Here is a 24,735-nt window from a genome sequence, read left to right as displayed (position 1 = left end):
CATTACCAAGAAATTCTTCGTAACAAGTTATACCCACGAAGTCAAATGCCAGATAGAGCCCCTGAAAATGCAGGAAATTTGTGTTTCAAAGGGTCCAGATTTCAAAATTTCTCCGAGCCTCCCGGCCGCTTCGGGTAAAAATATGTTGCGGAAGCGTCGCCCCTCCCCCTCCCAAAAAACCTTTTCACTCGAACAGATTTCAGTGTCCAACTTAGCATAGTTTCCGGCAAAATTTTCTCATCGAATGCAGAAAATGAGGTTTCTCCAGACCTCCCTTGCAACGGCTTGTGGCTTTGGTGCTCACGACGACCTGGCGAAAACATGTTTCAGGGGCGTTGGCCCAAAAAATTTTCTCTTTAATAAAATGTCATTTGATTTACCTTCGTTGGCCAGCAAAATTTGTCCTTCAAAATGCAGTAAATGGCGTTTCAGACGGTCCAGACTTTTAAATTTCCCCGGACTTGTCTGGCAATTTCTCGTGCCGTCCGAGCTTGAAATGGTAAAAATATGTCGGAGGCCGGAGGTCAATTGCTACAACCATGTGTAATTTTGATGAAAATTTCATTATTCTGTCAGCAAAATTTGCCGGAAAATGCAGGAAATAGCATTTCAGAGGGCCATGATTTTAAAAAATTTCCCAGGGAGCATACCCCCTACCCCCATACGATGCGTTGCGCCTTCGGCGCTCCATGTGCTGAAAATTTCGTCAGCAATAGTCCCCCCCAGCCTACAAGAAACTTGCTGTTGCCGCCTCTGGTGGGAGCACTGACCCAGGGAAGCAAACGTCATAGACACAGCAGACATTGTCCCTGTCATTCCTCCGGGCTCTGGGCACCTTTTCCTTCTCACAATGCCATTAGTCTGATATTTTCAACCATCGAGGTAACCTAGTTTAGCGCCAAAAAAAGCCGAACTCGTCTAGCCCGTACAAGCTTACCGGTGTATATTCCTTTCCTGGCATATTTTGTGTCCTTTGTTATTAACCAAGGAGCTTTATCTGTCACTCAAGAAAGGGTTCGATATCTGGTGTGGCAACCAGTGAAACAACCAGAGGGGCGAGTAGAACAGAAAAAACAACATCCCAACTCCCAGGATTCAAACCAGCAGCCGGATCACAAATCCAGTACGCTACCGCTGTCACCACAAAAGCTCAGAGCTCCTTAGCAAGGACGGTAGGAACTACTTGAACCCACTGTTACACTAGTTGGGCAAAAGCAAACTTTTTTTGGGTCTTCATCCTGCACTAGGTTTTTTGGGAAGCAGTCATAGTCACTGTGCAACAGTAGTATCAAACGACCAAATGACCAACTTTGAAAGTAGCCCCCCCAACTAGAAGCAGTCCAGCTTTTATTTTCGAGCACTCGGGTCTGATTTTACCATGGTCATTACTGACAGAAGGGGGTCTGATAGCGAGCAGTTGTTTAATGTAACGCAGCTTGAAGGGCAAATTGAGCAAGGCACAGCTGGATTGGAAATTAGGCACAGAGGTGCTGACTTCATTCCATGATGCCTATATTAAACCTCCTTGGTTTGAGCAGTCTATTTATTACCTTATTATAAGTGGAGTCCACAATTACCATCAAATTTTCACAAAACTTCAAGAAAAATTATTCATAGTTTACCTTTAAATTGACAAAGACAACCTTGATTTACCCTTTAGGTTTAACCATTTCATATTTAAATAGATTAATGTAAAAGTGAACTTAGGTTTCTGAAATTCTGTAATTCTTCAGTCTGTAATTTCTTGTAATAGTGTACCCCCAAGTTCCAGGATTCTTTCTGAAGGCCTTAGGTCCTCAGCACTACAGGTAGCCAGGATGTTTGGACCTGGGGAATAATTAGTCCTTTGATAATTGATAATTGGACACCAGCATCCTTTGCATATCTATAGAACAATAGCTGACCTTACTTTGAACCCGCATTACAATAGCGCATACTTACTTGAATTTTCAACAAGAGGAAGCAAGCCCCTGGCTTTCTTAGGCCCAATTTTAAACTTTATGAAATATTCTCTGGAACAAACATTCAAGTGTTAATCTTATGATGGTCAAAATATGACCAACCAGATCAAACAAATCTCAAGTTGCTGACCAAGGAGCTTTCATTCTTTGCCACGTTCAACTTGGTACTGCATTTACAAGATATCATTGCATGCATGGAAGGAGCATTCGAATAGAGCAGTTTTCATTTGATGAAAACACCCATGTGTGAACAGCCGTAATGGCTCTGTCGGCACAACTGTTGAACATGTCATGGGCAACTTGGACCCCATTCAAATGAAAAAATACAAGTGAGTTAAATGAGGAATCCGATTAAAGCTTTCTGTTGGATTAAAAAAATGCGTTCACATTTAATCGGATTAAACTCAAACTTGCGACCACGACCACCCCGAGTCGGGCACACGTCGTGCTTCCAAAATGTTGCCAGACTACCTCATAATTTTGAAGGATTTAGTGACATTGATATTATATATGATAACTGTTGAGAAATTGGCTGGCTTTTGATGCGTCGACAGTCAACAAGAACATGGCGCTTGTGAGGTCATACAGGTTGAACTGGGGGTAGAAATGTTGCGCGGGGTGTGATTATACTCTACATTTAACTGTAGTACAAAATGTAAATGTATATGTTGAAAAAGTTGCATGAATAGGAGAAACTACTACTAAAACGTTTGTTGCATACTTTTTTGCCGGTGTGTAGCACTCCTATCTTAGTGTCATTGATTTAGATATGAATTATAAGGCCATTCCTGCAGAAATTCCTGCAGGAAACATTCTTCCTGCAGGAATTTACCTTTCTCCTGCAGGAATTTCTGCAGGAATGCCTGCAGCATTCCTGCAGGAAAAATGCTTCCTGCAGGAATTCCTGCAGGAAAAACGCTTCCTGCAGGAATTCCTGCAGGAATTCCTGCAGGAAGAAAATTTTCAAAATGAATATTCATGAAAGTTATTATCATATTTCACAACTGTGCATCATACTTGTCAATCATATGTAAAGACTTTGCACCAAGTGCTTTTATATTGAAAATATTAGCACATTTCAAAATGGGAAAAACGGAATTCCAATCTTAAGATGGAGCTTCTTNTTTGGTTTACCATTTCATATTTAAATAGATTAATGTAAAAGTGAACTTAGGTTTCTGAAATTCTGTAATTCTTCAGTCTGTAATTTCTTGTAATAGTGTACCCCCAAGTTCCAGGATTCTTTCTGAAGGCCTTAGGTCCTCAGCACTACAGGTAGCCAGGATGTTTGGACCTGGGGAATAATTAGTCCTTTGATAATTGATAATTGGACACCAGCATCCTTTGCATATCTATAGAACAATAGCTGACCTTACTTTGAACCCGCATTACAATAGCGCATACTTACTTGAATTTTCAACAAGAGGAAGCAAGCCCCTGGCTTTCTTAGGCCCAATTTTAAACTTTATGAAATATTCTCTGGAACAAACATTCAAGTGTTAATCTTATGATGGTCAAAATATGACCAACCAGATCAAACAAATCTCAAGTTGCTGACCAAGGAGCTTTCATTCTTTGCCACGTTCAACTTGGTACTGCATTTACAAGATATCATTGCATGCATGGAAGGAGCATTCGAATAGAGCAGTTTTCATTTGATGAAAACACCCATGTGTGAACAGCCGTAATGGCTCTGTCGGCACAACTGTTGAACATGTCATGGGCAACTTGGACCCCATTCAAATGAAAAAATACAAGTGAGTTAAATGAGGAATCCGATTAAAGCTTTCTGTTGGATTAAAAAAATGCGTTCACATTTAATCGGATTAAACTCAAACTTGCGACCACGACCACCCCGAGTCGGGCACACGTCGTGCTTCCAAAATGTTGCCAGACTACCTCATAATTTTGAAGGATTTAGTGACATTGATATTATATATGATAACTGTTGAGAAATTGGCTGGCTTTTGATGCGTCGACAGTCAACAAGAACATGGCGCTTGTGAGGTCATACAGGTTGAACTGGGGGTAGAAATGTTGCGCGGGGTGTGATTATACTCTACATTTAACTGTAGTACAAAATGTAAATGTATATGTTGAAAAAGTTGCATGAATAGGAGAAACTACTACTAAAACGTTTGTTGCATACTTTTTTGCCGGTGTGTAGCACTCCTATCTTAGTGTCATTGATTTAGATATGAATTATAAGGCCATTCCTGCAGAAATTCCTGCAGGAAACATTCTTCCTGCAGGAATTTACCTTTCTCCTGCAGGAATTTCTGCAGGAATGCCTGCAGCATTCCTGCAGGAAAAATGCTTCCTGCAGGAATTCCTGCAGGAAAAACGCTTCCTGCAGGAATTCCTGCAGGAATTCCTGCAGGAAGAAAATTTTCAAAATGAATATTCATGAAAGTTATTATCATATTTCACAACTGTGCATCATACTTGTCAATCATATGTAAAGACTTTGCACCAAGTGCTTTTATATTGAAAATATTAGCACATTTCAAAATGGGAAAAACGGAATTCCAATCTTAAGATGGAGCTTCTTTATTATTGATTAATTTTTGCATGGTGCACCTTGAAATGTAGCCATGTCGCTAACTGACCGTTAATTGGTCCTGCACGTAAACTGGTAACCTTACGTTACATTTGTAAGACAGAAGGAAAAATGGGCAACTGATCATGAGCTGCAACCTGAGGTCAATTTGCTCTACTGAAAGTCTTTCTAGTTGAAATACAAAGGGATTTCTCATTGATCCTTTTGACAATATCTTGAAGTTTGTATTCAGATTTCTGCCCCCCTCCCCTCAGAATGAACTTCTTGTTCATGAACCATATTCATTACCAACAGTGAGAAAACCTCTGCCCCCCTCCCCTATGCGTGATCTTGAGCAGGTTGTTGAAGAGGATGAGTGTCTCCAGGTTGGTAAGATGTTGGATCCCCCCCTCCTGTCAGAGTAACCTTCTTTGTTCATAAACTATATAGCAACGATGAAACCACTTCTGCCCCCCTCCCCTCGGGTGACCTTCTTTGTTCATAAACTATATAGTAACAGTGAGTAAACCTCTGTCCCCCTCCCCCATGTCTAACCTTGAGCAGGTTGTTGGACAGGATGAGTGTCTCCAGGTGGGTGCGATGCTGGATCCCCCCTCCCCTCAGAGTGACCTTCTTTGTTCATAAACTATATAGTAACAGTGAGTAAACCTCTGCCCCCCTCCCCCATGCCTGACCTTGAGCAGGTTGTTGGAGAGGATGAGTGTCTCCAGGTTGGTGAGATGTTGAATGTCTTCAGGCAGCTTCTGCAGCTGGTTGGTGCCCAGGTTCAGTTCCACCATGTTCTCCCACGTCCCCACATCTGTAGAGAGACGTTCATTATGTAACGATAGTTCACCTTTATCCGCAGGGTAACCTTTCTCTGTTGTATACAAAATCAGAGTATTTAGGGATGTCAAGTCGCTATGAAAATATTGCAATTTGAAACCAACATCCGTCGACTAGACATCCCTAAATATTCGGGTTTTTTAAAACAATGGATATAGGTTATCATGCGGATAAAGGTGAACTACCATTAGTAGTTATGTTCATTATGTGTGATGCTACATGTAGTTCAAATTTATCTGAAGGCAACCTATATGTATGTTCATTGTTTTTGAAAGAGAGTATTTATGGAAATCAAGTCGACATATGGTAGTTTCAAATTGTAACATAGTACAGTTTGAAGCAGGGTTCTAGCCAGCGACCGTCCTAGTGTCCTTTGACGGAATTTTGAAACTGGGGACGGACAAAAATGTTGGCCATTCCGTCCTCTGTGACGGACAAAAATTGTCATGTAAACTAAAGATATTAGTTAAACCAAGCTGAGTCTAACGTAAGGTACCAGTTTACGTGCAGGACCAATTAACGGTCAGTTAGCAACATGACTGCATTTCAAGGTGCACCATGCAAAAATTAGTCAATAATAATAAAACTATAAATGTGTTATTCACATTGAAAACCCTTGCAATGAATATTGCACAATTTTCATGGAAGATTGTGGTGTCCGGGTCGACTTTACGTGATGTTCTACTGAGCCAAATTCGGCGGTCCAACTTCATTCATCACTATGGCACTACTGCAGGCGATGGTGGGGTAATACACAAAAATTTTACTGTGGTTTGTTTGTTTACCACTTTCGTAATATTTTGCAGCAAGTGTTTGAATATGTGTGCTTGTAGGTAGAGCACTACAAGGAGAAATACTCAAGTGACCGTTAATTGGTCACCCTAGAACAATTATTCACTGCCAACTACTCCATTATTACATGCTGGTGCGCAGCCAAAGATGAAGGGAAGAAATAAATTACCATGCACTTTTTTAGCAGACAAACTACTGTTTCTTCAAATGGGTTAAATATTTGAATCTGCCCAGGCATTTAATAACAATAATCATTTTCCATAATTCGACCATTAACTGGTAACCTTGATAATCACGATTAATTGAATGTGCAATATTAGTTTTTAATCGCGTAATTCATTTATAGATATTTTAAACCTTGCTTCTTATCTTAATGTGCTAGGAATTGTATCGTTTATATTGTATGAAGTGATAACTGTGCTGAATGTAATGCCATTACCTCAATTCAGCCGCAAGGCTGCGATTCGTATGACATGCTTGCCAAATAAACCATTATAATAAAATATAACCTTACGTTACCTGCAAAGCTTGCCCCTCAAAATGCAGGAAATAGTGCTTCAGAGGATTAAGAATCTGATTTAAAATTTTCCAAGGAGACCCAGGACACCTTTGCAACATTGCAACTTCAAAAGGCTTTCCACTCAAAATCCAGGCTAATTCCACTTGAACCCATTTCATCTGGGGTCTGGGTCAAACACCTTACCAATTGCGCCACACAATGCCTGGTATGTCATGTGCAGATGCCTTACCTAGAGGCAGGGATGTGAGCTGTGCCTTACCTAGAGGCAGGGATGTGAGCTGTGCCTTACCTAGAGGCAGGGATGTGAGCTGTGCCTTACCTAGAGGCAGGGATGTGAGCTGTGCCTTACCTAGAGGCAGGGATGTGAGCTGTGTCTTACCTAGAGGCAGGGATGTGAGCTGTGCCTTACCTAGAGGCAGGGATGTAAGCTGTGCCTTACCTAGAGGCAGGGATGTAAGCTGGTTGTCCTTCATGTTCAGCTTGGTCAGGTACTTGGCACGAGAGAAGATGCCAAACGGAATCTTGTTGATGTGGTTATGCTCCATGTTGATCGACTGTTAGAAAATACAAAAATTAGTATAATCAAGAAGAAATTAACAAAATATTCTTTACCTTTGGTATAAAGAAACCTACATGTATGTTACCAGAAATAATCTCATTCTCTAATTCTGAAACTTTTACAGAATACCATTCAAAAGTACAATGTGTAAATCATTTTCTTCAATTTTGAAATTTCCTTCTTACAACTCACAACCTTTATCAATACAATATAATAATTGTACATACAGATTTTACAGATGTGTATTTTTGTGTGTATTCATTTGTATATAAAGTCTAGTTTGCTTTGTTCTGCAATATTGTGTAATAGTTTTGCATCTTCATGTTTGTGTTTGTGTGTGTCTGTGCCTGTATTTACAAATGTATGTGTACACGAGTGATATCCAACTTCCTAGTCAAATCCTCACTAAGTCTTATAGACTTACCTGACACATTTTTTCCAGAATACAGTTATCTATCTTTTCTTTTTGTCTACAAGTAAAAGATATTGATATTGTGTGTAAGATAATTGGGGGTTATGCTAAGATGTACTTACCATCTACAGTATAATCTGAATTATACCTCATACGAGACCTTGTTCAGGGAGAGTACCATATGCAGTATTCCTGGGAATCGCTAGATGGTGCACACATACAAAGAAAAGAAAAGAAAAGCATGATGGGACCTCACGTGATGACGCCCCTTCCCAATCATCATTGACTGAGTGCGAGAGTAGATAAATAAGTCTGTGCTGTCCATGGGTGGGCAATGTTCACTAAATCCCTGCAGCTGAACATAAGTTACTGAGGGTGGGAAGATATACCTGAACAAGGTCTCGTATGAGGTATAATTCAGATTATACTGTAGATGGTAAGTACATCTTAGCATAACCCCCAATTATACCTCACTGACTCGACCTTGTTCAGGGAGAGTACCATATGCAGACTCCAAAGCTGTATCTGGACAGCACAGGTATCAACTGAAGTATCAGTTATAGTCTAAGAAGGTCAGTTCTCGTGACCTAATGTCCTACCAGTATAACTGTTAGATAACACTGAGTGCCTGATGAACAAACACTGAAAAAGCATTAATCCTTAGGACTTGGTACACATTGTCCAGTCCCGTCAACTTACCCCCCCCCCCCCCCTTTCCCAAGGGGAAGGAGACATCCTCAAGTGACCTTTGAGGAGAAAAACACAAACCTCTTGTTTCCCTTCATAGAGGGGAGAAACCCATTAGATTAAGTGGCTGATCCTCGTGAAAGAACAGCCTATAACAATAAAACAAATCAATGTTTATTGCACAACAATTGTAACGGGTACAATGTATGTAAGGTAAGGCAATGTATAGCATGCATGTGTTGAACGACTGGGCTAATATAAGAGCGCCCAAGCCATCTATCGACCACAGGAAACAATAGCTGAAATTCAAGCTAACTGTGGCTCTAAATAAACCAAAGAGTACCAACATACCAATAATACATTTGAATTGGTGTGGTTCATGCAAAACATGAAGTCAACTGTGTTAGATTCCTCCGGAATCCCCATAACGTGTGTAACAAACATACTGAACTTGTAACAAGTAGGAGCCTCATCTGTGGTAAAGGCAATCTTTACAAATACAATCGAAGTGAGTACCAATTTTGGTAACTCAACACCACATTTTAATGTTTCCAGTCAAGTGGATTGCAGGCTGCCAGAAGCCAGCCTTGTGAGCCTAAATTGCATGGCTCACTTGTCACCAATCACCTACCGGAAGCTCGGGATAGTGACGTTCAGAAAGGTGTCTGGTAACTTGCATTGTTCCCCAACACCTAATTCCACAGTGAACTTTTTACACTCACACATGAGTACAGTTCCACCCTTAACGTGTGAACTTGTATATTTCACTAAGAAACATTAATAGCAAGAAGTACTTGCAATATGTCAATATCAACTGACATCAAGAGTAGCACTGAAGGACAAGGTACATTGTGGGCCTTCGTCATGTTGCAGACACCAGCAAGACTATAATAATAATCATCTGGTGTATTAAGGGTTGACATAATACGAAAAACATCACAAGTTTCATCGTATTAATCCCATCATATGGCTCATCATATTGATCACCTCACATATCTCGTCATATTGATCACATCATATGTCTCATCATATTGATCACATCATATGCCTCATCATATTGATCACATCACGTCTCATCATATTGATCACATCACATGTCTCATCATATTGATCACATCACATGTCTCATCATATTGATCACATATCTCATCATATTGATCACACCACACGTTAGTCTGTGTGCAAAGACTGCACAAGATAATTAAATTGATCTTCTCTGCAATGTCTGTCATGATCAGTTTTGATCATGGTTATGTGTAACATGTTCTACAACTCTGTTGTAAGTTACCTGTGAACTTAAAAGGAACACATATTGCGCTACTTCAACACCATGTGAAGAAGAAGGGCGACGGACTTTTTCCGTCCATAGAAGCGCCAGCAGTAGCTTAACGCTAATAATAAGCCACAAAACATGTACAAAACATAATGTAATTGTAAGCAAAATTGTCTGCACAATTTCTCCACACAACTCAACCATATTAGCGATAGTTGTGGAGACGTATCAAGCTCGGGCAGCGGCGCCAATTCAGAACAAGTGTTCCGAAACTTGAAGTTCACCGTTCATGATGGTACATGTAGCCAAGGCGTTTTGCCCCTTGACTTCAGATTACCGCTGTACACGTAACCAAGTAACTACTGGTGTAAAATTAGCAGCCAGAAAGGTAGCTAAGTTAATGTAAGGCGGCTGAATTGCGTGCTCGAGGCCCCTCCTCAAAAACAGCGCCACCGATTTCCCGAAAATTATGAATGGAACATCGGGGGGCGTTCATGCCGACAAGATAAAAGGCGGGTTGCTTTTAAAACCCATGACACCACCGAACGTTACGCTGATAATGGACTTCAGTCGGATTCAACCAATGTGATGTTCCCGATAACGTATAACGTGTAAAAACAGGTCTATATAGCTGAGCCTGGAACGTAAATAATGGCGGCCAAAAAGTTACCAATGACCTTTTGACCCTTTAATGGGGTCCTCTAGCGATTTAAACAAGAATCGCACTTCTGATACAACATTAGCCATCAGTATTTATAAACATCCGACTAAGTGCTTGTGGATTCGGTAACTAGGACCGTAAGTCTACTGGCAAGAATAACAGGTTTCACACCTGCATACGAGGTGTTGAACGTCTACAATATTCGAACGGTAGTGTCCTTGATTGGATCAAGGATAAGTTTACCTGATTGGCTACCTCAATAGCCCCTGCTCTGGTGACTGGGAATCCCCGCCAGTCCAGGACGAGCACGTGGCGAGCCAAGACGAGCAACTGTATACAAATGCTCAGATGGTCGGCATATAATAGTTCATCAACCAGTTAAAGAACGTGGTTAATATTTTCTTCATCCTAAAACAACAGGAAGAAGACAACGTTCCGGTGTCAAACACCAACAATTTTGCTAAGAATGATGAGGATACTTTCAAGCCGAGCGATGTGGACGCAAGGCTAAACAGTGTATAACTGACAAGTGTCCGCCATGTTCAGACTATATTGTCTGTTTGCACTATAATGAACACAACAAAACTCCATTGTCGGCTCTTGTGATAAGGCCGTACCGAACAGCAAAAAGGTAAACAATCGTTTTTACCGTAGTAAGTAGGTAAACACAATAATGTTACCTGAAGTTCCGTGAAGCACACAGAGCTCCTTCTTCCCATCTTCTGGAACATAATTACCAGGAAGAAGTAGAATCATAAGAATGCTCCGCAACCACACCCGGGACGGTCAATCCTGGGTGAGCGGAGTTCGGAGGAATACCGTCGACCATTTGCCGACAACATTCGCAATGTTTGCATTGTTTGCATAACAATGGTTTATTAGAAAGGACACGTGTTCCTCGTAAAGAACAATATTCTATCAAGACTACCAAAAACATGTTAGACTCGTCAACATGAATCATGTTAAATCTTGTTGTCTAAAGTAACAACAAAGAGCCAGACGTTGAACATACATGTGTAATAACTACGCGCGTGACTAGTCACACAACGTCCCAGACGAATTCAATTTCGTCAATTGTCTTTGTGGAGCATTCTCCGTGATAATGCTAATTACGGACACACATTTCTAGTATGGCTAAGTAATTGATAACTTTATTGCCATAAAAAAGCTTCCCTCAGGGACAAGCTTTAACATAAGCTCCCAATATTTTATTCACCTGGAGCTTCTCTTGTCAGACAACTGCGACGTATCATAGTCAGCAGAAGAAGAAGGGGAGGCCCCTTTCTGTGCCGATTGACGTCTTTCCTAAGTCAACCGCTCATAAAGCGACTTTAAATTATGGGGAAAACTGCTGGACGCTCCTCCTAGACGAGCGTAGAATGCAACGGCAACATGCCTAACAGCGTGTTCAACATGGAAGCTTATCCGAGCAACCATAACGGAGCGACCGGAGCCCGTAATCTACTTACAGTTCCATTGAGATGTCGATTACCCCGATCGGCCCACGTGGCACGGCGGCTGCCGCTCCTTCTGAATATGGATGGAGCCACGAGAACAGTCTTCCACCGTTCTCGAATCTTTAGCGTCACCTGGCGCAAAGAACGTGGGGTATTACCTCAATTCTCCGTGCCTGCTGCACCGAAAGGGCCAGTGCCTCAACCTCGGGCACCATGGCCATAGCGGCCGTCTGTGGCTGCGCTATCCTCCAGGTTTTTCGGCCTGGTGCGCCGATAATGCCAGCTCCGTGTAAGGCACAAGGTATGACGGCCGTCTGTATACGTAGCCTCGCCGATAACCTCCAGGTTCTACGGCATGCTTGGCCAATTCTTCCCGTGCATGTTGCGCCGAAAGGGCCTTTTGGTCCTTCCCAGCGCCTGGCAAGCCTTGAGCGCTAAGCTCGACCGCCAGTACCGATAGTAGCCCGCCGATAGGGGCTTTTCACCCTTCCCGGTCTTACGGCCTGCTGCGACGATAGTAGCCGGCCGATAGGGGCTTACCCTATCGGCGGCATGGTGCGCCGAAAGTGGTTCTTCTCGTAGCCAACAACGAAAAACTGAGTCACTACCGGATCGTACCGGAGCAAACTCGATGCGTGCACCTTGCGCGAAGCACAAAGGAAATGATGATTGGGAAGGGGCGTCATCACGTGAGGTCCCATCATGCTTTTCTTTTCTTTTCTTTGTATGTGTGCACCATCTAGCGATTCCCAGGAATACTGCATATGGTACTCTCCCTGAACAAGGTCGAGTCAGTGAGGTATAATAAAATAAGTAGTGCTGGACTCACATAGACAGTGGCAAACTGGGCTGGTCCACCAATGGGATATGAGCTGAAGTTGTTCCTAGCGAGGGTCAGACTGGACATGTTGACAAGGCTGGACAACAACCCCTCCTGTTAACAACAACAAAAACATTCGTCAACAACAACAAGACAATTCAACTTTACAAGATTCAACATTGACCTAATAGAAATAGGTACATATGAAGCTACATGCAATTCAAAGAAAGTCATGAATATGATCCATACAACAGTGCCGCCTGGCAGAATCTGTCTACATTGCAATAGGGGAAGTGTATGTTCAATATTATTGGAAAAGCTTTTGTTGAAGAGAAAAGACGTTTTACCGGTAGCGATGACAGGTTGTTTCCCTCTGCATTAAACTCTTCCATCTCTGTACAGTTGCTCAAGGACTTGGGTACTGAGGCCAACCGGTTGTACCTGGAAAAAAAACAAAAGAACATCATGAGACATTATGAACACCTGCAAACAACATTACCCAGATGCATTTATGTAGGTGTGTGTGAGTGGGTTTATGTACACGAACACACACACACACACACACACACACACACACACACACACACACAGACACACACACATGATGACTTACCTCTTCAATGTACTCAAAACTTACAAGATTTTCCTATTTTTATGTATTTAGTTATGACAGGTTGTATTTCATCTGCAGTTCACAACCACACCAACAGGTGGCGCTGCAGACTGGAACACTACTCATGAAGGCCATCTAGCACCAGATAGCAAAACTGCAGGAAAATGCCACAGTTCATATATGTAGACTGAAGTACCCTATATGAATGTTATGTAAGAAAACTAGCTTTGATGTCACTAGTACAAGTCATGGAAAGATCTTAAACAAAACTATTCAGTTATCACTTTTCGATTTTCATTCCTTACCTTAGTCCTAGTCTACTGAGTAACTTGAGGTTGCCTATGGTCTCTGGTAGATCCAGAAGCTCGTTGTGTTGGAGGTCTAGTGATGACATCTGTACACAGTTCCCAATTTCTGTATTCAAATGAGAGCAAAAAAGGAAGACATTCCTTAATTTTTGTGGGGACAGCAAAATTATTTAGGATAGTAGCTTGCTCAAACGTTTATTATACACCCTATAGTAACTTCTCTGTTAGTGGCTCATTTGAATACTTATTATACACCATATACAGTCACTTTTCTGCTATTCCGTCTGGGAACTTTTGACATCTATAATGCCTGGAATATTCAATTCTTGTCCAAGGGCACTGATTGGTCCCAACTGGGTAGTGTAAGCGATCACAAGAGCAAACTACTACCCAGATGGTACCCAGGCTAAAACTAAGTAAAAAAGCAAATGTGTTTCTGCTTTCATTTGAAACGAACAATACAATTTGTTTATTTTTGGAAAAGAAAAGTGAAATTCGCTACCATTTGCTTCTGACGTCAACTCACTTATGAGTGTCGGAATGTCAGCGTAGCGTATCTGACATCTGACAAAGGTCGGCGAGGTCAACCAAAAATTTAAGGCGAGTTCATCTATTGTGTTGGAACAAAGCTCAAATCCGTAGCTATGTATTCTACCAACACAGATGAGTTTTCAATCGAAAAGTGAACTTTGTTTCTCCTTATTAAAGAAAACAAACAAAAACAAATAAACAAACAAACAAACAGGTGCACCTGCAGGCAGGTGCTCCAGGTGATTGTGCGAGACGTCCAGGTTGATCAGGTTGACCAGCTGGCCGATCCCCCCGGGAAGCTCTCGGATTTTGTTCTCTCTCAAGCTAAGCATGGTCAATTTCTGGGGAAAGGAGCAGGTAAGACGCCAGTTAGCAAGTACAATGTAATAGATCTAACACAAAAAGCTGGAAAAATTGTCAATCAAATCTCTATATATTTACATGTAAGTTCTAACAATCTAACATTGAATGGCCAACTAAGTGGCTAGGCTAGCAAAGGCCAGATCAAGAGGTCTTGAGTTTCATTCCTGGCATTTCTGGACAGATGTTGCACTTAGATCATGCAACATTCCTCATTCCAGCCAGGTGATAAACTTCAGTTGGGGAGGTAAAAGGTGGTGGAAGGAGAGGGATAGACTCTGTTTTACAATATTGTGTGTTAAACACAATGGATAACCCACTGCTCGGACAGCATCAAAAAAGGCTATGTGGCTAACTTAACTGTATATTTCTAAAAGACAAATCAATATCTGTAATTAGATGGGATTCAGTGATTATTTGGAGACATTTCGAGTGACATCCATCTATCTTCTTCAGCACTACTTGACTGAACTGGCAGAGCAAGTCATTCATTCTAGCCTTGCTGATGAAGAGTGATGGATGTCACTCGAAATGTCTGGAAATAATCTCTGTATCTTATCTTTGAATATTGTTAACCTGGATGTCTAAACTTTCCCAAACATACTGATATTGTTGCTATGTCTCCATGAACCTCCACTTGTAAAATAAAGTGGTTCACTCAAAAAGCAAAACAAACAGACCGTCATATTTCCTTACCGTTAATCTTTGCAGGTCGTCCCCGACAACTGTGATCCTATTGAACCTTAGGAAAAGGGTCTGCAGCGAAGTCAGCCTGTATACCACATCTGGGATCTGATGGAAAAAAAAAAATTTTTTAGATTAGATGAAGTCACATGACTGCATATATTCAAGGCTGGTCCAATTCTGTAAAAAAAAAACTATGTAATTCTTTTTGCTTTGTGGCTCGAAAATGTATTATTCTTTTATTTGACAATCGGGCTGCAAAGTAGAAGTCAAAGTAAGTTACCCACAAGCTTTACCTAAACGTAACCCGCAAATCCAGAGATTCTACATTCAAATCTGTTGATGTGTTACCAATCTTGTGCCCTGGGGAAAGGCACCTTGCACAACTTTCCTCACTTCACTGAGGTGAAAATGAGTACCTAGGTTTAGTTATACATTTAGTTATATTCAGTTATGTCCCTCAGATAGGACGTTAAAAATGGAGTTACCATGGTTGAGGAGAGCCACACCTGTAGCATGTCAAAGAAACCACCACTTATCAGAAAGAGTAGGGGTCCTAGGCCTTCCCTAAAGTCATTTGGCCAAACCTTGCAGCAATAATTCTTATTGCTGTCGCATTGAGGTCGTCTGAGTTAGCGCCGAATGGCAGATGCACCCTTGCGATCCTCGCAATTCCGCCCGTCTCCAAGAGAGAGTAGCTGGCCCACTCAATAACAATATCAATGTGCCTAAAATTTTTCGTCCCCGGATTTTTAAAGGAAATCCTGTTGAAGGCGCAACAATTCAAAGGGGTCCAGGGACATGCTCCCCCAAGAAATTTTGAAATCTAGACCCCCCTGAAATGCTGTTTCCTTTATTTTTAGGGGCAGATGTTGTGGGCAGACTCAGTTTGGTTCAATTAATATCTTATTGCCGATTTTGTCCATCACAGAGGACAGAATTGGCAAATTTTGGGCTGTCCCCAGCTGCAAAATTCCTGCAAGGACAGATGCTGGCCATGGGTAGAACCCTAATTTCAAGAATTAACCTATATATTAGGAAAACGTACACGTACAGTAAGAGTTTCATGTAATCGAGAGGAACAGGAGAATCCATTTTCACTCACCTCTTTCAACTTGTTATGTCTGAGGTCTAGCACCTTCAACTTCTTCAGGTTTACTAGCTGGTCTGGAAGGGTTGTGAGGGAGTTCTCGCTCAGAGCGAGGGTCTGTAGGTTGACTAGATGTCCGATCTCCGGCGGTAGACTTTGTAACCGGTTCCCGTACAGGTAGAATTCTACTAGCTGGGTTAGTTCCTTCACGGAAGGCGGTAGTACTGATATCTGTGGAGAAAGGGAAATACAGAAACTTAAAAAAAAAAAATAAGCAAACATCCAATGTTTTGAAGAAGAGCTGAATATTGTTGATCAGGGTTGTAGCCAGCACCCGTCCTTCCGTCCTTTGACGGAATTGTGCAGCTGGGGACAGAAAAAAAATTTGCCCATTCCGTCCCCTGACGGACAAAAATCAATATGTTAAGATATAAAAAAAACTGTCTCCCTTGTGTAATCTTTCACCAAAACAGATGCCATTGAACAGCTTAGTCTATCAGCAAAATCTACACCTCAAAATGCAGGAAATAGCATTTCAGAGGGTCTAGATTTCAAAATTTCCTGGCAGAGCATGCTCCAGGACCCCCCTAGGAAAGTCGTGCCTTGGGCGCTCGATAGGATTCAAAATCAAGGGGACGGAAAATGATTTCAGGCTGGCTACAACCCTGTTGTTGATCATTAGATATCTTATCCAACTGGCCAAAGGGACAAAGTTAAGCAGGATAGTCAAGATGGCGTCAACCTGCAGCGATGGAAAATGAGATGTGAAACACAAAAATGAAACAAAAGAGAAAATCGCAGGCTATCAAATTCGTTTTTGTGAACAACGTGAATTCCGTATCACCCGAGGTACCAGCCCGACCGCGGGTAGGATATTCATGTCATTTATTTTATTTCCTAAAATTTATGTCATACCTGTGACGCGAAAACGTTCGATACAGGTGTTCCGGACTAGCCTGAGTACCATCCTAGATCCTAGAGATAGGATGGTACCCAGGCTAGTTCCGGACCGTGTGATAACTTTCCGTATCACACAGGTTCTAAGTTGTATCACACAGGCTTCCTCTGAGTAAATCAAACTATTTCAAACGGGCCGAATACGGCACGGTTGAAAATACGAATACCCGATTCAGACGTTAGAATTGCTGTTGTTACAATCTTTTGTTCCAGGACACAAGACAACATTTTCTCAACTTCTGGTACATTCCGCATCGAAACATGTGTTTTCTCAGGTGGGTATGAGTCTCACCTCACCTAGTCCCATCCTCATCAGGAGGGTCGGGGACTATGGTAGCCTCCAGCACAAGTCTTCGCCATACAGCACGGTGTATTCTATATTTATCACCTGGTCCGGAACATCCGTATCAAACGTAATCGTGGCCATGGTATGACATAAATAATAATCATATAAGGAAGTAATTTTACTTACAACTTTCTTGCTAAGGTCTAATCTGGTGGCTCCTTCTTCTCTACAGCGATTGAATTCTTTGGTCACATCCTGCAGAAAAAAATCAACAAAAGAGAAAATAAATACAAGACATACTGTAAATGCATTCAAATTTGCGGGGATTTAATTTCGCGGTAGCGGGAAAAAGGACTTTTCGTGGTGGTTTTAAGTTCGCAGTAACACCACAGACTGAAGTCTAATACCATAATAGAAAAATGTTCGTGGTGGTTTTAAGTTCGCGGTAAAGTGGTCACCACGAAAACCGCGAACATTACTCCACCGCGAACATTTCTGCATTTACAGTATATAGAGCTCCCTTGCCAGGTGGTTTAGTGTTCTTATGTTTTCCCAAAGGAGGAGACATATTGTTTTTGTTTTTCCTGGTGTGTTTTTTTTCTTCCTCCCAGTTGAAAAGGTCTACGGAAAAGGCTGGGCTGTGAACCAGGCCTGGCTACCTGGACTGGCTATCACGTCAGGCTACTCAGATACCCCCATTTCACTCGCACACACTACTTCGGGGCGAGTCTAATGGACAGTTGTAACGTTAGTTCACCATTATCCACGGGGTAACCTATATCCGTTGTGTTACTATACAGGGTATCTAGGGATATCAAGTCGATGGACGGTAGTTTCAAAATGTACTATTTTCAAAATATTGCAGTTTGAAACCACCATCTGTCGACTTGATTTCCATAATTACTTTGTTCTTAAAAAGAACGGACGAAGGTTACCCTATGGATAAAGGTGAACTATCGTTATATTTTGTTTTACACAAGGCTTGAGGGAAAACATTCTGCATTTTTGCGAAAATGTTGCCTTTCTAGTTCATTACGTTTCTGAAGGAAAACATTATTTTTACTAGCCTATACTGGTCTGTGTTCTTTTTGTTTCTTCCGTCGTCAGCCAATCAAAACATTGCTGGTACAAGTACAATGTAGCTCAGCCGACAGTGCAACTGTCTATGACGTCTATTCTTCTTCTTTTTCTTTATAGACAAATAAATTATATTTAAGATATACTTGTCCAATCAGCACTTTGATTTGCCTGGGGTTGTCCAGGACAATAGGGTAAACAGACTTGTTCAACAATGCCTTCTTGGTGGAGGCAATAAGAAATATTGTCTAGTGACGTACATTCACAATGTTTATGCCATGTATGTGTCTATTTTTATAGTACACTTTTGGTTCAGTCAGTGTATATATTTTTGGAAAAATGAATACCACCATTAATATCAATGCCTCCAACAACATGATTACAATTACCAGTGTAAGAATAACAATATGATTGTGATGAAGTTGATTATAACATCTGTGCCAAACTTTTTTTTTCACACTTGCTAGTTCCCAGAGGAATGTCCAGGGATAAACAAGTCCACTAGCCCTATTGTCCAGGGCAAGTGAAAGTGCTGTTCGGGCAAGTGCATGTCCTACCCCACTTGTCCAATATTGGGCAAGTAAGATTTTTCCATTGATTTTAGTGCAATTTTGATATACTTGTTACTTTTTACAGTCATGACATATTTAGCAATTGTCTACAGAGAATTCCATTGCTGGAAGTGAAAATACATATACTAGTAACAGTGACATTTGAATTTTGGGCAAGTGAAAAATTGGTTCGGGCAAGTACATTTTTTATGTGCTTGCCCGATAGGACAAGTGGATTTTAGAAAACTTGTTCAACCCTGATGTCATCCATATAATCAAATCAACATGGCCCTATCTGAAAACCTACGAATTAGGTTACTTTGGCCGTAGAGGCATGCTTGTCACTGTAGACATACATACTAGCCTTGGAGTCACAATTATCTTTGTAGGACACTATTTACAGTTACATGTATATGTCCACATCTGCAGAGGTTCCCATAGACTCTTGTGTAACCCTTGGGCCATGTTTATTTATGATTATAGATATGACATCCTCTGGAAACTCAAAAACTGACGATCATGACCGGAATTGAAGAAAAATTAGGTGAAAGAAAAAAAAAATACCTTCTTAATGAAATCTAAGTGGTCAGGAAGGTTAAGAAATTGACTAATTCCACTTCCTGACATCTTATTACCTGTTTTAGATTTCATAATGAAGTTTCTTTTTTTGCCCAAACTATTTCTTCAATTTAATTCAAATGCTTGCACCAACCCCTGCTACAGGGAAGAACGGACGCTAAACCGGTCAGAGAGAGAGAGAGAGAGGGTTTTCTGGTTCCCAGAGGATCTCATCTATATAATCAAATTAAAAAGGCCTAACTAGTAACTACTAATTCTGAAACTGTCTGTTTTTTTTATTTTTTTCTGTCAGCTTTTGGGCATTGTTGCTTACCTTTTTAAACAATTAAACAAGTCTGACAGAGACAGTTGTTTCTACACATAATCCTTTTTTTAACGGTTGGGAAATAGTTGTACTGGTAAAACTTTTTTTTCTTGTTGGATTGGTAAAAAAAACAACTGATCTGATAAAGAAAAATCAGTAAACCAGATTTTGGACCAGTTAGAAAATGACTAGATTATATTGGCAGAGGTTTACACATGTTGGCACTTACCTGTTGAATAAAAATACAGGGTGAAATAGAGTAGAGTTTTTTTAGCAATATCTACCGAATTTCCGCAGTCAAACTTGGTTTCAAGGTGACCACTTTCAGTCCACCCCGAAATTTTCAGTCCCTCAACATAGACACATTTCAAAGATGACGGCATGTCTATTGCGGCCACTACCACCCAGAGTATAGGACACAAATTTTAACATCAGGTTCAGGTTCAGGTCCAGATCTAGACCTGATGCTCTGGACCCGAAGGCCGTACCTGTACAGTCAAACCTGTATTGGCGGCCACCTAATTTGCATACCGGCCACCTGGCCATAGTGGCCACTTCTTGTCGGTCCCTTGGATTCGTAATGATTAAGAAATAGGCTTAGCGGCCACCTGTCCAACGCGGCCAAGGCCATACGACTTCCGGTCCCGTTGATACAGAAACACTGCCTGTTGCAACCATACTGCAGCCTTATGTCACCCTGCACCGAGTTTGAAATTGTAGTTTGCGAGGATTTGGAGTTCCTGACAGGATCATTTTGGCAGTAGCAGAAGGTATGCATGCCTTGAGCAATAAAGAGCAAGTCTTTGTTGGTGAATTTACAGATCGAGACAATGTTACTTGGTGAGAAAGATTAGTGGGAACTGAAATCATGTGTAGCTTGCTCATGGTCAATTGATCAACATTTTCTCTACAGTGGCCACCTGTCTATAGTAGCCACATTTCTCCAGTCCCTTGAGTGGCCGCTATAGACAGGTTTGACTGTACCTGTATTTTCTACATACCAGTATGCACCTCTACTGGAAAAGCCATTAAAATGTATTGGTATCAATTGTATTGTATGCATAAAAACATGTATACACAATTTATAAATATAATATAAAAAATTATGTATAATCATACTATTCTTAAATTCTTAATCCCTTTGAAGACCTGATCATTCCGTTTCTAGCTCTTTTTAAATAAAAATCAAATTGATTTCTGGAATGACAAAGACATTAAATGTATAAATTTATGTTGTCTTGTGGCAATACTAAATAATTTGAAATCAAAATGTTCAAATGATCAAATTTTGAACAAAAATAAAAAGGATTGGGAAAAAAAGAAACTACCATTACAGAGTGTTTATTGATATGTTAAAAAAATTGAACTATCATAGTAACATAAAATACACAATAATTCTAAGATTTATCAATTACTAGAAGCAGAGGATGGAATAATGGAGGCCCTCCACTATACTCCTAGCCCAGCTCCACTATGCTACTTTTGAAATTTAGTGTGTTTCTTCCCTATTTTCTTGGTTAGTTTGGCTAAAATTAATGAAAATCCACAGATTTTTGTGCCAAGTGGCATCACTTTTCCAGTGGGCATTGTCTGCAAAAACTTGAATGGGCTATGATCAAAACAATAGTCGTTTTGCCACTTAACACAATGGAATCACTACAATATACTTGAACTTGTAGTATTTGACACCCTCTGTCATGCAAACCCATTTTCATGAAAGTGCAGCGCGTTGGTTCGGGTTATTATTGTCAGCCCCTCCACTATACTAAAAAATTCTGGGGAGAACCCTGCTAGAAGCCTTATTGGCAAATGATTATGTCATTTCTATATACTGTTTATACATATATGAAGTTGGACATGATAATTTCATAAGACACAAAACCATATTTGCAAAGGACTTTTCATGGCTTTACTGTCTCTCACCCACCATATGCAACAGCATGCTTATGAATATACACACATGTTTCTGAGAATTTCTGCCTTTTTTGTATATTAAGTAGTAAGCCCAGACTTATTATATCTGTACCTTAGGCTATGTTGCTTCAATTTTATAGATAACATAAATTTTTATCCGTTTCCAAACCAAAAGTTTTTTAAATTAGAAATACCGTAAAGTGTAAATCGTGCAAAGCAGCTAGAAAATTGAGCAAGTCAAATGCCAAAAAGTGCAAAAATAAATGTGGAAAATGAATTCTAAAGTCGTAAATTATATTGGCAGGGGTTTACACCTTTTGGCGCTACCAAAGTCAAAGAAAAAGTGAAAGAACAAAAAAAAGAATAATCCATCGTTCCGTATACCATACTGTGTGCTCAGTCATTTGTTCAACCTTCCTGACGACTTAGATTTGGAAGGCAAATTTCGTTACAATTTTTATTCGCATGCTCGCATCTGTTTTGGGATTCCCTAAGGATGTCATCCATATAATCAAATCAACATGGCCTTACTGTAAAGCATACATGTTACATTTTCTAGGTACTTTTTTTGGGGGGGGGGGGCATATTCTCAGAAGAACACTACAGTAACTGTAAATCTATCTATTTTTGCGCCGACTTACAGTGTAATTTGTCGCAAAAGGGAGAAAGTAGTTTTTGCTGTGTTTTTAGTTTGCGAAAATTGAAACAATTCTACAATAAACAATTCTACAATACAAAACTAAGACAGTATTTGCAGTGTCACAAATTCGCAGTAGAGAGGTAACATTTAAGCCATCGCAAAAAATTTGAAGATTTATGGGATAGCCTAGCCCCAAGGACCTATATATGTTGTACTAAAATCATACCTGGCATCTAGAAGATTATGCCATTTTAAATTTTTTTACGAATTCTTGGTATGTCCGGCTTGGAAAGAATTTCATATCATCAAGGATATTGGTCTGAAGTGGGGAATTTTGGTTGACCTACTTTTGAGCGGCACACTTATGTGGAATGCTTCACACAAGTTTTAAAGTTTTGACCTGAATTTACGACTGCATAAAAAAATCAAAAGCCGTAAAAATGACTGAAGAATTTAGTTATTGGAAAGTGTAGCTTTCTTCCATATGAAATACTTGCTTGAATTTGATTTAAAAGGTAAGTTCCATAGTATTTTTTAGAGTAGTGGGTTGTTATCCACTGTATCTGGTATTGGAAGGTGGAGCCAAACCCTCTCTTTTTACCTTTTACCTCCCCATTTACTGTTGGAAAGTCAGGTGCCCATTTTATATGCCAGGGCATAGAAAAAGAAGTCATGTAAATGTTGTACCTTTTCAACGGGCAAAACATCTAGCTACAGGAACGCCAGGAATTAAATTCTCTATCTCATGTCCGCTAATAGTAATATTGCCATTTTGGTAATGTTGCATGAGTCGACTATACACTAGTGCATAACTAAAAAAATACACAGACCTTGCAATTTTGCTGCGCTACAGATGTTTAGGTTTGTCTTGGGGTCTAGAATCACATGTTGCAACATGACAGAAAAAAAGTACTTTTGAAAATTTCATTTCTTTTAGTAGTCACAATGTAGTTTTACAATGGTTATAAACCAATTCGTCCAATAGTATATGCTAATTTATGATTATATGTCCCGCGGTGCAACTGATAACGAAACCCCGCTGCTTGGCCATCTGGCTATTTCTGTGGATCATCTGTTGGCCGGACTTCAATCCTACGCGAACCGCCACCCCATGCCCCCCCCCCCCACCGCTGATTTTGGATATTGATGTTAAGCCTGTAGGATTATCACTAGCAGGGTTCTAGCTAGTGCATTTTGGCGTATTGGGCCCCTACGCTAAAATTTGTGACCACTACGCTAAAATATGGGCCACTACGCTAATTTTTCACTAGTGTAGTGGTGCTTTGCTATCATTTGCTTGTTCAATAAAGTCTAATCAATGTCTGAACAATGAAATATGATGATATGCCATTCAAAACTGACCAAAAAATCCTTCAAATTACTTAACTTTTAACTCTACATTGTCAACATCTCACCGCGGAGGGGCCAAGACCCCCCTTCCACACCAATCTCCTGATTGGTCGCTTCGCTACCATACCATTCCCACTACGCTAAATTGAAATCCTGGCTAGAACCCTGACTAGTATGAGGGAACTTCAGGCCCAAGCCTCAAGCATCAAAACCCTTATGCGTAAAAGAACCCAACATACTTTTAAGTACAAAAAAAAGTATTGACCTGGTGTGCTTGGTTAAAAACACGTACTGTGGCAAGGTTGCCATACAGTTACATGCATAGCTCTGAGATTCTATGTAAGGTCCTGCTATATTGTGGTTGTATTTCATTTTCATATGCCGATTTTGACTGCTGCCCCTCACCGATTACTGTAAACGCAGAAATGCTTGTGGTAGTTTATGTGTGCTGTGGTCGCTTCAACGTCAAATCATACCCACCGCAAACATACAGTAAACTGCAAACTCAAAACCGCCGTGAACACTCCAGGCCCTGGTCTGGAAACATGACGTAGGACTGAACCAAAGCTACATGTAAGTTGCCTTTCAAGTCTAGTGAGAAAATAGGTGCAAAGTGACTTTCCCAAGTTCTTCGAATGGGACATAAACCCACAGGTCCAGTGTTTGAGTAGAGCCAAACCTCAAGCATGTTAAAGAACCCACCACACTTACAAAGAGTAGCGGTCCATTCCAGTGTCAGTGGATCAAACCTCACCATCCTGTCTACTAGTAATGTAATTTGCTGCTTGTTCTTAATGTACAAAACTGGCATGTTACAACTAAAGGCCGTTTACCTATTATACCAGACAATGCTAATTATAATTACAATGCTGATTGACCTGATACTCATTGTCATCTATTGTTATCAATACAATTCATTGAAGACTCTGTAGTTGTTTAAAAATGTGACGTCCTGGCTAATGTA

The 24,735-nt window shown here is 40.6% G+C and overlaps 1 protein-coding gene and 1 long non-coding RNA gene across 4 annotated transcripts in view; both read right to left on the bottom strand.

Annotated features, from left to right (window-relative positions):
* Positions 1-24,735, bottom strand: part of LOC118403634 (leucine-rich repeat protein SHOC-2-like) — a 60,980-nt gene that overhangs the window by 34,868 nt on the left and 1,377 nt on the right. For both annotated transcript variants that reach the window (XM_035802409.1, XM_035802410.1), the window contains exons 3-11: positions 17,543-17,611; positions 16,129-16,344; positions 15,036-15,131; positions 14,200-14,320; positions 13,446-13,554; positions 12,875-12,968; positions 12,537-12,641; positions 7,098-7,212; positions 5,196-5,320 (exon numbers count right to left, since the gene is read on the bottom strand). In XM_035802409.1, coding sequence (XP_035658302.1) covers positions 5,196-5,320; positions 7,098-7,212; positions 12,537-12,641; positions 12,875-12,968; positions 13,446-13,554; positions 14,200-14,320; positions 15,036-15,131; positions 16,129-16,344; positions 17,543-17,611 — 1,050 coding nt within the window. The remainder of the gene's footprint in view (positions 1-5,195; positions 5,321-7,097; positions 7,213-12,536; positions 12,642-12,874; positions 12,969-13,445; positions 13,555-14,199; positions 14,321-15,035; positions 15,132-16,128; positions 16,345-17,542; positions 17,612-24,735) is intronic.
* On the bottom strand, positions 7,771-12,486 carry LOC118403638. Of its 2 annotated transcripts, XR_004829665.1 has the most exons (3): positions 10,931-12,486; positions 10,494-10,580; positions 7,771-9,008 (listed from the first exon to the last, which is right to left on the bottom strand). It is a non-coding gene; the product is annotated as an uncharacterized LOC118403638 (long non-coding RNA). The 2 variants fall into 2 exon arrangements; XR_004829664.1 differs by lacking the exons at positions 7,771-9,008; positions 10,931-12,486 and adding an exon at positions 9,060-9,201 and having other exon boundaries at positions 10,494-10,922.

Source organism: Branchiostoma floridae, chromosome 16 (assembly GCF_000003815.2).
Source record: "Branchiostoma floridae strain S238N-H82 chromosome 16, Bfl_VNyyK, whole genome shotgun sequence".
Lineage (NCBI taxonomy): Eukaryota > Metazoa > Chordata > Leptocardii > Amphioxiformes > Branchiostomatidae > Branchiostoma > Branchiostoma floridae.
Note: the sequence above shows the minus strand (reverse complement) of the source record. Positions and strands in the feature narration are given on the sequence as shown.